At 43.1% G+C, this 18,448-nt stretch overlaps 1 protein-coding gene across 2 annotated transcripts in view; it reads right to left on the minus strand.

Moving 5' to 3' along the window:
* Window positions 1-18,448, minus strand: part of LOC140191934 (venom factor-like) — a 264,302-nt gene that overhangs the window by 177,500 nt on the left and 68,354 nt on the right. For both annotated transcript variants that reach the window (XM_072249822.1, XM_072249823.1), the window contains exons 10-12: window positions 15,261-15,376; window positions 15,016-15,162; window positions 12,301-12,510 (exon numbers count right to left, since the gene is read on the minus strand). In XM_072249822.1, coding sequence (XP_072105923.1) covers window positions 12,301-12,510; window positions 15,016-15,162; window positions 15,261-15,376 — 473 coding nt within the window. The remainder of the gene's footprint in view (window positions 1-12,300; window positions 12,511-15,015; window positions 15,163-15,260; window positions 15,377-18,448) is intronic.

An 18,448-nucleotide genomic window follows, 5' to 3' on the forward strand; every position in this document is an offset into this window, starting at 1 on the left:
ATGTTCTGACAAGAACTGTCCTTTGTTATTCAAATAACAAGCCATGGGTGACAAAGGACATTAAGGCCATCCTGAATGCTAAAAAGAGGGTTCAGGATGACAGAACACCAAGATGCAGCACCGAGCGTCATAGGAAGTCATACTTGTCTGTGGCCATCAAACTTTACAACTCCTCCATGGAGGGTCAGATACCCTGAGCCAATAGGCTGGTCCTGGACTTATTTCATAATTTACATATTACTATTTAACTATTTATGGTTCTATTACTATTTATTATTTATGGTGCAACTGTAGTGAAATCAATTTCCCCCGGGATCAATAAAGTATGACTATGACTATGACTATGATTAGAAGAATGGGCAAAGAAGTGGGAAATGGAATATAGTGTTAGGAAGTGTATGGTCATGCATTTTGGTAGAAGGAACAAAACCACAGACCCTTTTCTAAATGGGCAGAAAATTCAAAAGCCTGAGGTGCAAAGTGATTTTAGAGTTCACAGGTAGAATTCCCTATAGGTTAACTTGCAGGTTGAATTGGTGGTGAGAAAAACAAAATTGAAGATTAGTATTCATTTCGAGAGGACTGGACTATAAATGCAAACATGTAATAGTGAGATTTCACTTGAAATATTGTGAGCGTTTTAGGTCCTTTATCTAAGAAAAGATGAGCTGAAATTAGAGAGGTTTCAGAGGAGGTTCACAAGAATGATTCTGGGATTGAAAGGATTATCGTATGAGGAGTGTTTGATGGCTCTGTGCCTGTACTCAGGGGAATTCAGAAGAATGGGGGAAATCTCATTGAATCCTATCAAATGTTGAATGGTCTTGATACAGTGGAAATGGAGAAAATGTTTCTATGGTGGGGGATTAGACCATAAGACCATAAGACCATAATATCATGAGACAGAGGAGCAAATTAGGCCATTCAACCTATTGTCCACTCCACCATTTCATCATGGCTGATCCCAGATCTCATTCAACCTCATACACTTGCCCTCTCAGCATATTGCTTGATGTCCCAATCGATCTGGAATCTGTCAAATTCCGTGCTGAATATACACACAGACTTGGCCTCCACTCTAGTGCATGGCAGTGCATACTACATATTCACCATGTTTTGGCTAAAAAAATCCTCGCTACTTTTGTTCTAAAAGACTATAAGACCATAAGACATGGGAGCAGAATTAGGCCATCTTGCACATCGAGTCTGTTCTGTCATTCAGTCATGGCTGATCCTTTTTTACCCCTCCTCAACCCCAGTTCCCAGCCTTCTCCCCGTAACCTTTGATGCCATGTCCAATCAAGAACCTATCAATCTCTGCCTTAAATACACCCAATGACCTGGCCTCCACAGCTGCATGTGGCAACAAATTCCACAAATCCATCAACATTTTGCCCCTAAATTTTGAATCTGTGCACTTTAGTTCTGGATACACCCACCGAAGCAAACATCCTCTCCAGATCCACCTTATTTACATTCAATGAGATCCTCTGCATTCCTCTAGATTCCAGTGAGTACAAGCCCAAAGCTGCCAAATGCTCCCCATACGTTAACTCCTTCACTCCCAGAATAATCGTTGTGGAATTCCTCTGGACTCTCTCCAATGACAAAATATCTTTTCTGAGATAAGGGACACAAAACTGTTGACAATATCCAAGTGCAGCATGACTAATGTCTTATAAAGCTTCAGCATTATCTCCTTGTTTTTATATTCTAATCCCCTTGAAATAAATGCCACATTACATTTGCCTTCTTTACCACAGACTCAACCTGTGAATTAAGCTTCTGGGAGTCTTGCACGTGGATCCTTATTTCCTTTGCAACTTTGATGTCTGAATTTTCTCCCCATTTTGATAATAGTCTGCACTTTTGTGATTTTTACCAAACTTAATTATCATACATTTCCCAACACTGTATTCCATCTGCCACATTTTCCCCATTCTTCCAATTTGTCTAAGTCTGCTTCAATTGCATTGCTTCCTCAGCACTACCTACCCCGCCACCTATCATCATTTCATCTGCAAACTTTGCCACAAAGTCATTAATTCCATTATCTAAATCATTAATGAACAATGTGAAAAATATAAGTCCCAATACTGACCCCCTGAGGAACCACTAGTCACTGGCAGCCAACCAAAGAAGGCCTCTTTTATCCCCAATTGCTAGCTCCTGCCTGTCAGCCATTCCTCTATCCATGACAGTATTTTGCCTGTAACACCATAGGATTTTATCTTGTTAAGCAGCCTCATGTGAGGTATCTTATCAAATGCCTTCTGAAAATCTAAGTAAATGACATCCACTGTCTCTCCTTTGACGCTCCTGCTGTTACTTTCTCGAAGAACTCTAACCGATATGTCAGGCAAGATGTCCTTTCACGTGAACCATGCTGATTTTGACTTATTTTATCATTAATCTCCAAGAACCGGGAAACTTCGTCCTTAATAATAGACTTTTAACACTTTTCCAACCACTGAGGTTAGGCTAGCTGGCCTATAATTTCCTCGCTTTCATCTTCCTTCCTTCTTAAAGAGTGGATGACATCTGCAACAATCTTCCAGTCCTCCGGGGCCATGCCAGAATCAAAGGATTCTTGAAAGATAATGATCAATACATCCATTATCTCTTCAGCAACTTCTTTCAGGACTGGATTGCAGTCCATCTGGTCCAAGTGACTTATCCACCTTAAGAACTTTCAGTAAGCCTAGCACTTTTTCCTTTGTAATAGTATTGACACTCACTGATGCTCCCTGACACCCATGGATCTCTGGCATACAGTTAGCATCTTCCACAGTAAAGAATGAGCAAAGTACTTTATAAGTTCATCTATCATTTCTTTATCCCCCCATTACTACCTCACCAGCATTATTTTCCAGTGATCCAATATCAACTCTCACCTCCCTTTATCCTTTACATAGCTGAATTTTTTTTCGTATCCTGCTTCATATTATTGGCTAGTTTGCCCTCATATTTCATCTTTCCTTTCTCATAGCTTTTTTAGTTGCCTTTTGCTGGATTTTAAAAGCCTCCCAATCATCCAACTTTCCACACTCTTTTGCTACCTTATGTGCTCCTTCCTTTGTTTTTATGCAGTCCTTAATTTCCCTTGTCAGCCATGGTTGCTGAGCCCTGCTATTTGAGAACCTCTTCTTCTCGGGTCATATCTATCGTGTGCCTTGTTCTTCAGCCACCTCTGTTCTGCCATCTCCCTCATGAGTATCTCCCTCCTAGACAAGCTCTTCTCTCATGCCTTTGTAATTCACTTTATTCCATTGCGATACTGATACATCTGAGTTATGTTGTGAGAGAGGTTCCGGAGGATTGGAGGGTTGCGGATTTTCCTTTATTCAAGAAAGGGAGTAGAGATAGCCCAGAAAATTATAGACCAGTGAGTCTTACCTCAGTGGTTGGTAAGTTGATGGAGAAGATCCTGAGAGGCAGGATTTATGAACACTTGGAAAGCTATAATATGATTAGGAATAGTCAGCATGGCTTTGTCAAGGGCAGGTTGCGCCTTATGAGCGTGATTAAATTTTTTGAGGATGTGACTAAACACATTGATGAAGGAACAGCAGTAGATGTAGTGTATATGGATTTCAGCAAGGCATTTGATAAGGTAGCCCATACAAGGCTTATTGAGAAAGTAAGGAGGTGTGGGGTCCAAGGAAACATTGCTTTGTGGATCCAGAACTGGCTTGCCCACAGAAGGTGAAGACTGGTTGTCAATGGGTCATATTCAGCATGGAGGTCACTGACCAGTGGTGTGCCTCAGGGATCTGTTCTGGGACCCTTACCCTTTGTGATTTTCATAACTGACCTGATGAGGAAATGGAGAGATGGGTTAGTAAGTTTGCTGATGACAGAAAGGTTGGAGGTGTTGTGGATAGTGTGGAGGGCTGTCAGAGGTTACAGCGGGACATTGATAGGAAGCAAAACTGGGCTAAGAAGTGGCAGATGGAGTTCAACCCAGATAAGTGTGAACTCTGCCACTTCTCAGCCCACTTCTGCATCTCATCAATGTCTCTCTGCAATCTTCGACAATCCTCTATACTATCCACAACACCACCAACCTTTGTGTCACCTGCAAACTTGCCAACCCATTCTCCTACCCCCACATCCAGGTTGTTAATAAAGTAAAGTAAAGGCATCCGTTAGTCTTGCGAGACCATGGATCTGTGCCTGGAAAGTCTTCACTCTCCGGGGCGCAGGCCTAGTCAAGGTTGTATGGAAGACCAGCAGTTGCTCATGCTGCAAGTCTCCCCACTCCACAACACCAATGTTGTCCAAGGGAAGGGCATTAGCTTGGCACAAGTATCGTCGCAGAGCAATGTGTGGTTACGTGCCTTGCTCAAGGACACAACATGTTCCCTCAGCTGCGGCTCGAACTCATGACCTTCAGGTCACCAGTCCAATGCCTTAACCACTTGGCCATGTGCCCACATTGATCGTTAATAAAAATCATGAAAAGTAGAGGTCCCTTAACTGATCCTTGTGGGACACCACTAGTCACAACCCTCCAATCCGAATGTACTCCCTCCACCATGACCCTCTGCTTTCTGCAGCAAGCCAATTCTGAATCCAATTGGCCAAACTTCCCTGGATCCCATGCCTTCTGACTTTCTGAATAAGCCTACCATGTGGAACCTTGTCAAATGCCTTACTAAAATCCACGTAGATCACATCCACTGCACTACCCTTAACTATATGCCTGGTCACCGCCTCAAAGAGCTCTATCAGATTTGTTAGACATGATCTGCTCTTCACAAAGCCATGCTCACTGTCCCTGATCAAACCACGATTCTCTAAAAGCCCACAGATCCTATCTCCGAGAATCTTTTCCAACAGCTTTCCCACCACAGACGTAAGGCTCACTGGTCTATAATTACGCAGACTATCCCTACTACCTTTTTTGAACACGGGGACAACAATCGCCTCCCTCCAATCTTCTGGTACCATTCCCATGGACAACGAGGACATAAAGATCCTAGCCAGAGGCTCAGCAATCTCTTCCCTCACCTTGTGGAGCAGCCTGGGGAATATTCAGTCAGGCCCCGGGGACTTATCTGTCCTAATGTATTTTAACAACTCCAACACCTCCTCTCCCTTAATCTCAACATGCTCCAGAACATCAACCTCACTCATATTGTCCTCACCGTCATCAAGTTCCCTCTCATTGATGAATACCGAAGAGAAGCATTCATTGAGGACCTCACTCACTTCCACAGGCTTCAGGCACATCTGTCCAACTTTATCTCTAATCGGTCCTACCTTCACTCCTGTCATCCTTTTGTTCTTCACATAACTGAAGAATGCCTTGGGGCTTTCTCTTACCCTACCTGCCAAGGCCTTCTCATGCCCCCTTCTTTCTCTCCTCAGCCCCTTCTTAATCTCCTCTCTTGCTTCCCTATATTCCTCAATAGACCCATCTTATCCTTGCTTCCTAAACCTCATGTATGCTGCCTTCTTCCACCTGACTAGATTTTCCACCTCACTTTTCACCCATGGTTCCTTCACCCTGCCATTCTTCATCTTCCTCACTGGGACAAATTTATCCCTAACATCTTGCAAGAGATCTCTAAACATCGACCACATGTCCATAGTACATCTCCCTGCAAAAACATCATCCACAGGGATCTTTGATTATACTGGCTCCTTTACTGATTAAGCTGATGCAGAAAGAGGTGTATATAGAGTCCATAAATAGGAGGCTTGTTTTCATGAGCTAGGCTGTATCCACACCCCCTGCAGCTTCTTGCCCAAGGAACATCAACTGAAAAATTGTAACCAAATTTGAAGTTGGCATTAGAGATAGTCATGAAACCCCTTGAACCCTTGTAGCTGACTTACATCATGGGCGATTGGTATTTCATCCTTACCTAACTATCATTTCTAACTTTTGACTGGCAATGTGTTTAACCTCAATTGTAACAACAAAATTAAGAAGTAGTTTGCCAAAGAGTAGGAATATTATCGGGGGTCTATAGGAACCTTTTATATTACAGGATTTTGGGTACATAGGTCAGCACAGCATAGATAGTAAGTTTCCCAGCATTTAGCTGGTACACAATTGGATAGGATTTATCAGCCCATCAAAGGTACACCCAATACTGGGGGAGTTCAGTGGATCAGGTCGCATTTAAAAAATTCAATGACTCAGGTCAAGGTACTTTATCTGGAATTCAGTCTCTTGCATCTTCATATTGATATTATTTGAATACTTTTGAAAATTCTTAATGGAGTTCATAAAGATCTTGGAACTCACATTTTTCCCTACCTACACTAGTATGAGGCCAATCAATTATGAAGCAGAAGCAGACTACACATTCCATCTTATGAGTGAAAGACTGCTGCAACAATATTTAGCAGCATTATTTTCAACAGTCACCTTCCTAGGCCCTCTGCTTCTTCATTATCCATCCCCTATCCATGGTACTCTTCCAACCGTAACACTCTGGGAAAGGTCTTATTGCTATCATAATGGTCCTTCTGTAGAAGCAGATAACAAATGCTTTGGAACGTGAGCTGGGTCTTTTGTTCGGTGAGAGATGAATAGAGAAGACACTGGAGAGAACCGGTCATATAATACCACTCGGTGAGTTGATCGTGATTTGATTGAACCGGACAGCGAGATGGACTGAGAATCTGTGAATTAAGCTCCACAACTGGTGCACATTGTACTGTTTAATTATAATTTTTGTTTTTTTTTCCATTCTTTTCTTTGCTAACCCTTTAGTTAAGATTCATGAATATAATCCTTTAATTGCATGCAGTGTGCTGTCTGTCATTTCTTGGCACTAATTTGACTTCAAGTACCTCAGGTCAAGAGTGATGAGTTCAGAGAAGGACAGAAGGATACGGAAGGTGCTGGCGTGGAGGGCTATGAATGACAGGAAGGAAATCTGGAAGTTGAACCTGACCAGAGGGCTTAAAAAGAGGATCTTCATAGCAGTCATAGAGTCCATTCTCACGTACGGATGCCAGACATGGACACTCACTAAGACTGTGCGAAAGTCTCTAGATGGTTGTTATACACGAATGCTCCAGATGGCTTTAGACGTGAGTTGGCAACAGCACATGACGAACGTCGAGCACTATGATGACCTACCAATGCTCACCACTAAAATCGAGGCGGTTTGGCGGGACCGGAGCAGGTTTTCACAATTATCATCGTATTTCCCACCTATCAACACCCTTCCACACCCTTCCCCCTCAGTCTAGAGTCTCTGTAACTTGCATAATGATGGTAAGATTGCAAAGCAACATATACACATTTGTTCACAATTGTTCATGAAATTGTGCAATGCAGACCTTGGTCCTCAGTATTTTCTCCAATAATTAATTAACTAAAATATTTATCTTTGCCTTTGCTATATGGGAATGCAGGCAGCATTTATACCATGGTTAATCTATGATTTTTATTTACACTGCTCGAGGAAAAGAGGCTAGACTGTGCAGGCACGTGACGTAGAGCGCCAAAGGTTTAAAAAAATCCACCATATACAGCAGGCAGCGGAATCAGAGAGAGCAGAGTGGGACGGCTTTGGCTCAACAGGCTTCGACGTGAACAGGCAGAGGCGAGGGTAGGTTCCGGTAAGTTTTGTTTTGTTTGTCTAGAGTAGAGAGAATGCCAGGCAGGATGTTGGAATGCTCCTCTTGCAGGATATGGGAAGTCAGGGAGACCTCTTGTGTCCCTGACAATGACACCTGCAAGAAGTGCATCCAGCTGCAGCTCCTAACAAACCACGTGAGGGAACTGGAGCAGGAGCTGGATGACCTCCAGATCATTCAGGAGAATGAGGAGTTTATAGATAGTAGCTTCATGGAGGTAGTTACGCCAAAGGAGCAGCACACAGGTAATTGGGTTACTGTCAGGCAAGGGAACGGGAAAGGGCAGGCAGAGCAGGGTTCCCCTGTGGCCATTCCCCTCAAGAACAAGTATACTGATTTGGATACTTTTGGGGGGAATGACTTACCTGGGACAAGCTGCGGCAGCCGGATCTCTGGCACTGAGTCTGGTTCTGCAGTGCAGAAGGGAGGGTGGAAGAAGAGGAGAGCGGTAGTGATAGGGGAATGAATAGTTAGAGGCACAAGAAAGGAGGTTCTGTGGTCATGACGGGAACTCTCGGATGGTTTGTTGCCTCCCGGGTGCCAGGGTCAGGGATGTCTCTGATCGCGTACACAGCATTCTGAAGTGGAAGGGTGATGAGCCAGATGTCATGGTACACATCAGTACCAATGACATAGAAAGAAAGAGTGAGGAGGTACTGAAGAGTGAGCATAGAGAGCTTGGTAGGAAGTTAAAAAACAGGACCTCGAGGGTGGTAATCTCAGGATTGCTACCTGTGCCACATGCCAGTGAGGGTAAGAATAGGATGCTCTGGCGGATGAACACATGGCTGAGGAACTGGTGTAGGGGGCAGGGTTTCAGATTTCAGGATCATTGGGACCTCTTCTGGGGCAGTTGGGACCTGTACAAGAGAGACGGGTTACACCTGAACTACAAGGGGACCAATATCCTTGCAGGGAGGCTTGTTAAAGCTATTGGGGAGGTTTAGATCTGCAGCGGGGTGGGGACCAGAGTGCCAGAGCAGATAGTAGAGCGGAGGTGAAAATAAATGGTGTTAAAAGTTCATGCAAAGTCACAAACAGAAGCGTTGTGTGTGGTGGTAATAATCTTCAGAGGTGTGTCTATTTCAATGCAGGGAGTATTGTGGGGAAGGTTGACAAGCTGAGGGCGTAGATTGACACATGGAATTAAAACATTATAGCCATTAGTGAAACTTGGCTACAGGAGGGGCAGGACTGGCAGCTTAATGTTCCAGGGTTCCAGTGTTTCAGATGTGATAGGGGCAGAGGAATGAAAGGTGGGGGTAACATTGCTAGTCAGGGAAAATGTTACAGCAGTGCTCAGGCAGGGCAGATTAGAGGGCTTGCCTACCGAGGCCATATGGGTGGAGCTGAGAAACAGGAAAGGTATGACTATGTTAATGGGGTTGTATTATACACCACCCAATAGTCAGCGAGAATTGGAGGAGCAAATCTGCAGAGAGATAGCAGACAACTGCAGGAAACATAAAGTTGTGATAGTAGGGGATTTTTATTTTCCACATATTGATTGGGACTCCCATACTGTTAAAGGTTTAGACGAATTAGAGTTTGTAAAATGTGTTCAGGAAAGTTTTCTAAATCAATATATAGAGGTACCAACTAGAGAGTATGCAATATTTGATCTCCTATTAGGAAACGAGTTAGAACAGGTGACGGAAGTGTGTGTAGGGGAACACTTTGGTTCCAGTGATCATAACACCATTAGTTTCAACTTGATCATGGATAAAGATAGATCTGGTCCTCGGGTTGAGGTTCTAAACTGGAAAAAGGCCAAATCTGAAGAAATCAGCAAGGATCTGAAAAGCATGGATTGAGACAGGTTGTTCTCTGGCAAGGATGTGAGTAGTAAGTGGGAGGCCTTCAAAGGAGAAATTTTGAGAGTGCAGAGTTTGTATATTCCTGTCAGGATTGAAGGTAAAGTGAATAATAATAAGGAACCTTGGTTCTCAAGGAATATCAGAACTCTGATAAAGAAGAAAAGAGAGATGTATGACATGTAAAGGAAACAGAGAGCAAATAATGTGCTTGAGGAGTATAGAAAGTGCAAAAAATACTAAAGAAAGAAATCAGGAGGGCTAAAAGAAGACATGAGGTTGCTTTGGCAGTGAAGGTGAAGGATAATCCAAAGAGCTTCTACAGGTATATTAAGAGCAAAAGGATAATGAGGGATAAAATTGGTCCTTTTGATGATCAGATTGGTCGGCTATGTATGGCACCAAAAGAAATGGGGGAGATCTTAAATGGTTATTTTGCTTCTGTATTTACTAAGTAAACTGGCATGGAGTCAATGGAAATAAGGCAAACAAGTAGTGAGGTCATGGAACCTGTACAGATTGAAGAGAAGGAGGTGCTTACTATCTTGAGGCAAATCAGAGTAGATAAATCCCCAGGACCTGACAGCGTATTCCCTCGGTCCTTGAAGGAGATTAGTGTCGAAATTTCAGGGGCCCTGGCAAATATATTTAAAATGTCGGTATCTACGGGTGAGGTGTCGGAGGATTGGAGGATGGCTCATGTAATTCCGTTGTTTAAAAAAAGCTCTAAAAGTAATCTGGGAAATTAAAGGCCGGTACGTTTGACGTTGGCAGTAGGTAAATTATTGGAAGGAGTACTAAGGGATAGGATCTACAAGTATTTGGATAGACAGGGACTTATTAGGAAGAGTCAACATGGCTTTGTGCGTGGTAGGTCATGCTTAACAAATCCATTAGAGTTTTTCGAGGAGGTTACCATGAAAGTGGATGAAGAGAAGGCAGTGGATGTTGTCTACATGGACTTCAGTAAGGCCTTTGACAAGGTCCCACATGGGAGGTTAGTTAGGAAGATTCAGTCGCTAGGTACATGGAGAGGTAGTAAATTGGATTAGACACTGGCTCAATGGAAGAAGCCAGAGAGTGGTAGTAGGGAATTGCTTCTCCGAGTGGAGGCCTGTGACTAGTGGTGTGCCACAGGGATCAGTGCTGGGTCCATTGTTATTTGTCATCTATATCAATGATCTGGATGATAACGTGGGAAATTGGATCAGCAAATTTGCTGATGATACAAAGATTGGAGGTGTAGTAGACAGTGAGGAAGGTTTTCAGAGCCTGCAGAGGGATTTAGACCAGCTGGAAAAATGGGCTGAAAAACGGCAGATGGAGTTTAATAAAGACAAGTGTGAGGTATTGCACTTTGGAAGGACAAACCGAGGTAGAACATACAAGGTAAATGGTAAGGCATTGAGGAGTGCAGTAGAACAGAGGGATCTGGGAATACAGATACAAAATTCCCGAAAAGTGGCGTCACAGGTAGATAGGGTCGTAAAGAGAGCTTTTGGTACATTGGCCTTTATAAATCAAAGTATTGAATACAAGAGTTGGAATGTTACGTTGAGGTTGTATAAGGCATTGGTGAGGTCGAATTTAGAGTATTGTGTGCAGTTTTGGTCACCAAATTACAGGAAGGATATTAATAAGGTTGAAAGAGTGCAGAAACGTTTTACAAGGATGTTGCCAGTACTTGAGAACCTCAATTACAGAGAAAGGTTGAATAGATTAGGACTTTATTCCCTGGAGCATAGAAGAATGAGGGGAGATTTGATAGAGGTATACAAAATTATGATGGGTATAGATAGAGTGAATGCAAGCAGGCTTTTTCCACTGAGGCAAGGGGAGAAAATAACCAGAAGACATGGGTTAAGGGTGAAGGGGGAAAAGTTTAAAGGGAACATTGTGGGGGGGGGGGCTGGGGGCTCCTTCACACAGAGTGGTGGGAGTGTGGAATGAGCTGCCAGATGAAGTGGTAAATAAGGCTTCACTTTTAACATTTAAGAAAAACTTGGACAGGTACATGGATGAGAGGTGTATGGAGGGATATCGTCCAGGTGCTGGTCAGTTGGACTAGGCAGAAAAATGGTTCGGCACAGCCAAGAAGGGCCAAAAGGCCTGCTACTATGCTGTAATGTTCTATGGTTCTATGGTTCTAGTGCATTATGTGGTTAGATTGTATTATTGTTCTAAGTGACTTTTCTATGTTACATTTTGGTGGTTTTACCTTGACTGACGTTTTCCTTAAATTTCCTAATAGTGAAGTAATCTAAAACTCGACAACCAATATGAACCAACACATAATAACTTATAATGGAACCCAGCTAAACAAAAATCTGATTTATTTTGCTTTTCATTTCTTATTTTCATGATCTCACCCCATCACAATCTCTGCAATATTCTCTTGTTCTATGAACCTCTAAAACATCCACACATCCCCCAATTCTGGCCTCATTCTTCACTAAATCAGCCAGCCACTGGTGTAGTAGCACCAGTACTGGAACTTAAGGCAAATGGCCTAGGGTTCTAATCCGGCCTGCTCCTTGCACACTTCATGCCTGTGCAGGGTTGAGCATTGAGCTAGCAACTCAACTTCATAGAAAAAAAGACAAGTGCTCTGGAAATGAGGGAAAAAAGCCACCCAATGCACCAAAAGGCATGAAAATGAACAACAATTCATCACCAAATTAAAACACTTCACCATTCATTCCTTCCATAAAATTTAGCTTATGATACAAGGCTTTTCGAAATACCTCCTAGACACAATGGAGATTTTTTTTTAACTAGTGACTAACTTATTGCTTTAATTTACCTTTATAAATACTTGGTGCTATTTTCACTGAGGGTTAGTGAATTCAAAATGAATACCAATGTGCGGAAAAAAACATACCAAGTAGGTGAAGTATTTTATTTGATCCTGGACTTGTAAGTTGTCATTTCGGGGGTGCAGATTAACCAATAAATCTTCACCTGGACTTAAATCTGTTTTTGGAATACTAATGTGCAGATAGTTTGCTGAACCATCTTTTGTCATATAGGCCTTTGCAGTTATCGATGCAGATGCCCGTCGGTTGAGAGTATCAGGAACTTCTGTTGAAACCTGTAAGCAGAAAGACAAAAGGAAGAAGTAAATTCCAACTGTCGAGCACTTATTGATCTTCCACCAACTTAAAAAATGCAGTACACTTCATTTTATAAATGAATTAGTAAATGAAAAGTTAAGTTTCTTAATTCATATGCTATTTCATCAGTCAGTGGACACTGGGAGCAACCAAAGTTGTAATTGTTCGTCCTTTATATCTTTTTTACAATATCGAGATGCTGCTGAATATTAACAAAATTATGTAGTGCGGGTCTACTGCATCAGATTGAAAGACCATGTTGGACATTGGCAATGTACAAAACTGAACTGGTTCATTAGCAAGACTGACAGTGGCGGAACTGCATTGCCTCAGTGATGGCACAGACTAGGCTCTCATGCCCCAGAGGTTGTCTTTTGCAGCTGCCCAGGGGAATAGACACTGGAGGCTGTGCAAGAGAGAAAAGAGACCTCTATGGGTTTGCTAGAATCGGTACTGGGTTGGCAACTGGCCAGTCCCATCAGCGCTGCTTCTAGTGTTCAATCCGTGCTGCTCTCCTGAGTTTGTTTTGTGGAAGAACAAACTGGATCAGGATAACATCCCATGCACCATCTATCTACAGGGCATGGTGCTCGGGGATGGGGTAAATTATTTGTTTCAGTGACTGTATGTTCTTCTGCTATTGTAACCTGTTAGGGAGTTTCTTTTTCCACACAAGACTCAGACCCAGGTATTTGTTAGGAGACTTTATTTACATGACACAGGGAGCCATCCCTCGGGAGAGCAACGACTCTGCTTACAATCACTACAATCACTTTATGGTTGATTCTAATGGATATAGTTTGATCTATGTTTCTATATTTGGCATTATTCTAAGCAAGCTAGAGGGAAAAATATCTAAGTCACGTAGCCCTGTGGTGTACAGCTGTAGGCTGGAGGGCAATACCCCATAGTCTTATGCTTATAGAAGTATGCTAAAGGGCAACACCAGAGACAACCTTGCTCTGTGAAGCAGTATGCCAGAGGGAAGCACCATGATTTTCTGCTGATCTAGGCATTAAGCAATACAGACACCCAATTCTATTGTCTCACAAAGGTATTTACCCGACCCATTTGCCAAAATCATCCACATAACCATATGTGCCATGTGCTGTGTGCTGTTGGTAATGACTTTTGCATCTTGGCCCGGAGGAACATTGTTTTATTTGGCTATATTCATGTATGGTTTATTGATAAGTAAACTTGAATTGATGCCTATGATGTTTCTTTTCCATTTGTATTGGCTGAAATCAATAACTCGTCTCTGATAAATGATTTTACTGCAAGTGAGGATGATTTTGGAACCTGTTAGCGGTTAATCACTTATATCTAGATATGGCAGGATCACAAACTTCAAAACGTTGAAGTCTGCTGAGCACTGTTGATTGTCAGCCATTTCTGCTGTTTAGCACAACTGAAGATATGGCCCTGAAGAGTTTAACACACATGTAGTCATATATTGTAGCTTCACTAAGTTCAAGCTCTTAATTGTTCCTGAGGTGTCCTTCTGCACATTTCATTGAACCAGGGTTAGTTCTCTGGCTTGATACTGAGAGGTGTGTGTGCACCCTTAACTCCTGGTGGAGTCTTCGGGGTGCCGTCATGGCAAGCTTTGCACTGATCTTTTTGGTGTGCTCATCATACAGCGTATATTGGACATCTGAAACCTGGCGGAGCCCATCCCTCTCCAGGTTTTTTTTTAAATGAGGTTGAGTTGCTAGCTCAACGCTCAACCCAGCACAGATGGAGAGCGTGCAAGGGAGCTGTCCGGATTCAACTCGGGACCCCTGGCTCCGAAGTCCAGCGCTGGTGCCACTACGCCACCAGCCGGCCTCGCTTTAGGTATGCCAAACCAAGAAGTTACAGCTTGTGGTGGTGTGCATTTGTGTTACTGAAAATGGTCTACAGTGCCTCACAGGTCTGTAGTTTTGAATTCCAAATATATTGTTACAAACAATAAAATATAAGTGGTTGCTTTGTTGTTCTATGTATGGGAACCCAAATACACCTAAAGAGTGCTTAATAATATTATGTAAGCAATTTATTCAAATACATGCTAATTTGAAATAATTATGGTCTTTTAAATTATTGTGAAAATTGGCTGATAAGGTTCACTACAGTTTGCTTTGTCTGAAGAGCACATCAGTAGAAGATATAACAGGGATTTTCTAAATCAGACAAACTTTAACAAAGAAAGAAGTATAAGGGAAGAAGTGCCAATAAGCAAAGAACAGATGTGTAACATGACTAGTGGAAGATCCTGTAGAATACAGTTATGATCTGGAATGTACTGCTTGCAAGAAAGGTGGGAGCTATTTCAACGGTAACTTTCAAAAGGGAATTGGATAAATATTTGAAGGAAAGGAAAGGGGTGCAGTGAAAAGGGAGCGGTAATAATTGAAAGAGCCAGCTCAAGCATAATAGGAAAAAGACCCGCACTTTGTTATTTCATTCTATGAATGCATATGAAATAGCTTATTTCTTACTTTAATGTTTAAGGACTTTGACTCTCCAGGTGTATTTATTGCCAATTTAGCAATTCCATCAGCATGAGTTTTCGAAGTGACGTTATGACCATCCACCTTCACGGGAACGTTATTGGCAGGAGAGCCATCGGGATTAGTTACGTAGACCTTGAGTAACAAAGAACAAGAGAATAATTGAGCAAAGATGTACCATGAAGTTATGGAAAGGGAAGAGAGTGAGATGAAGGAAATGAAAACAAATGTACCATCATGTCAAAGGGCATCCCAGGCTTGTAATACTTGGGCGTTTTGGTGAGCAATATTGCGTATGGGCTGACAACTATTTTTATGTCAGTTTTTTCTGCTTCTACAAGGTCAGTGCCTGTGGTGGAAAAAGAGAAATGAAAAACAGATACAAAATAATACGTGAGACATTTTACACAACTGCATACGTCGAGGAAATATGCTCCGGGCTTGCTAGAATTTAATAGCAGCATAAGAATGCATATATTTTAATTTGCTTATGGAAGCCTTTGCAAAATAATGTCTAGATTTAATGGAGTATTTTGCATTCATAATAATCTGCTCCCCAGATTGAAAGCATTGAGAAAACACTGTGGCAATGTGCTCCATTATTCCTGTGGGGCGCTGATTCTCACATAAATGGGTTGAAGGTTCTGATGAGTATTTTCAATGACAATATTGGTGCAGTTCACTCTGTGCCAGAATTTCCAAAAGAGGTCAAAACACTCCGTGAGATGAGCAATTAGATGAATTTATTTTTAAGTGTTCCCTATACGATATGCACCCGACTGCAGCAGCTTCCAGGATTTAGATGGATCGATTCTCCAGAATATGGATAGGTGGCATGGCTCCTTTAAAGACTCAGGCTCACACTGTGATGGAATCTTAAGTTTTATTCATTATGGACTGCACCTTTAAGAATCATGAGGGGGAGAGGGGGAGAGGACTCTTAATTTACCTGGTTTAAGTTACTAGCTGACGTAGTTACTAATAAAGTTGTGTTTTGATAACAGCAAAACCAGACTCCAGGTGTGTTCTATTGATGCTGATATTTTTACAGGGTTGCGTGTACGTGACACCACTTATTGGCGACCGTATTTTGGCACCAGGATTTCAATATTTGAAGAGCACCTGAACTGAGGTTCAGAATTCGGTCGTCAGCTCTGTGTTGGATTCTCCTCCAGCATCTAGTTTAGAACTCCATCCTCATTTCAGCCTCGTATGTGTGTCGATTTGAGTCTTGGATACTCCAGCACTTGGCTGCTAACTATCCTCGCCTAGGTCTCTCGCCACAGTACCATTGAGCCTAAGGTGGATTGAGCAGGGTATTGGAGCCTCTCGTCAGCCACAGTGAGAAAATTTCAAGACAGACCTGGGAGATATGACACCACCAGACTACCATGCACCAACTGTCATTAGGAGGAAGCCAGAATCACTCAGTCCATCTTCTGATCCCAGAGAGATTCAGCAGTGTCCTGGGCTCTTGCCGCAGCCTTGTTCACTGGTGTTTGAGCACCAGCCATCCTGAATCCCTGTGGTGTGCGGAAAAGCAACCTTCATGATCTCTCACCTGACCAGGAAAGCCCTGCCTTGAGACACTATGCATTGGGAATGATGGCCAGAGATGAGCTCTAACTTGAAAGGATTCATGAACGCCTTGAAGAGAGTGTTCCATCATGCCACCAGAGCTAACAGAGCCTCGGATCATCTGATAAAGCTACTTCAGCTTAGCTGTTTAGCAAATGACTACGCTATTGAGTTTTGGCCTTTGGCTGAGGAGCATGGGTGAAATGAGGAGGATGACTAGACAATAGACAATAGATAATAGGTGCAGGAGTTGGCCATTCGGCCCTTCGAGCCAGCACCGCCATTCACTGTGATCATGGCTGATCATCCACAATCAGTACCCCGTTCCTGCCTTCTCCCCATATCCTTTCACTCCGCTATCTTTAAGGGCTCTATCTAACTCTCTCTTAAAAGCATCCAGAAAATTGGCCTCCACTGCTTTCTGAGGCAGAGCATTCCATAGATTCAAAGATTCAGAAACTTTGTTGTCATTCTAACCATCCATCAGCTCTACAGGGCAGAATGAGATAGCGTTTCCCAGGAGGAGTGCAATCATAATATAACAAACGCGACACTAAATAATAAACATAACAATAAATAGTAAAACACAACAGCCACATGTCAGTTAAAATCAAGTTATAAGTGTCCAGTGCAAGTTAAAAGTGTCCAAAGCAGAGTCAGGTAGAGCAGCCTGTGGGAGGAAGCTGTTTAGTAGCCTTGTGGTTTTAGTTTTGATGCTCCTGTAACGTTTACCTGATGGCAGAAGAACAAACAGTTCAAGGAGAGGGTGTGAGAGGTCTTTAATGATGTATCGTGTCTTCTGAGATCCACAACTCTCTGGGTGAAAAAATTTTACCTCAGATCCGTTCTAAATAGCCTACCTCCTATTCTTAAACTGTGGCCTTTGGCTCTGGACTCACCCACCATCAGGAACGTGTTTCCTGCCTCTAGCGTGTCCAATCCCTTAATAATCTTATATGTTTCAATCAGATCCCCTCTCATCCTTCTAAATTCCAGTGTATACAAGCCCAATCGCTCCAATCTTTCAACGTATGACAGTCCTGCCATCCCGAGAATTAACTTTGTGAAACTACGCTGCACTCCCTCAATAGCAAGAATGTCCTTCCTCAAATTTGGAGCCCAAAACTACACGCAATACTCCTGGTGTGGTCTTACCAGGGCCTTGTATAACTGCAGAAGGACCTCTTTGCTCCTATCCTCAACTCCCCTTGTTATGAAAGCCAACATGCTGTAGCGGTGTGCTACACACAGCGCTAAAATAACCACATGCAGTTGGTGAGTTGGAGTTGAGATAAAAGAGATTTATTCAAACTTCGCGGCCTCCTTTAAAGCCTTCCCGTTCCCGCCCTCCCTGGGCGGGACTACTGTGGGGAATGCATATTCCCAGACCCTTTCTGCGTGTGGGATTTTCTCCCTGCTGGTGAAGATGGCCTGGCGCCCTTTTTGAGGCCGACCTCTCTGCCAGCACGCGCCATTTTGTGAGCCAGTTCGTGTGTGCTAGAAAGTGGGTCGCCACATAACCCTCCCGCCCCCAGAACCGGTGATACCTCCCCCAATGTCCACAGTCTGGATCGGCCTCTGTTTGGGAGGTCTGCCCCTGCGCCGCGGTGCCTGAGCCTGGACCGGCTGCGCCAAGTCGACATGGGCCGGTTTGAGTCGGTCCACCGTGAAAACCTTCTCTCTCCCCCCAATGTCCAGCACGAATGTGGACCCGTTGTTCCTGATCATCTTAAACGGCCCCTCGTAGGGCCACTGTAGCGGTGCCTGGTGTCCGCCTCGTCGTACAAAATGAAACTTACGGTTCTGCAGGTCTTTGGGTACACAGGTCGGGCTCTGTCCGTGC

This window comes from Mobula birostris, chromosome X (assembly GCF_030028105.1).
Source record: "Mobula birostris isolate sMobBir1 chromosome X, sMobBir1.hap1, whole genome shotgun sequence".
Classification (NCBI taxonomy): Eukaryota; Metazoa; Chordata; class Chondrichthyes; order Myliobatiformes; family Myliobatidae; genus Mobula; species Mobula birostris.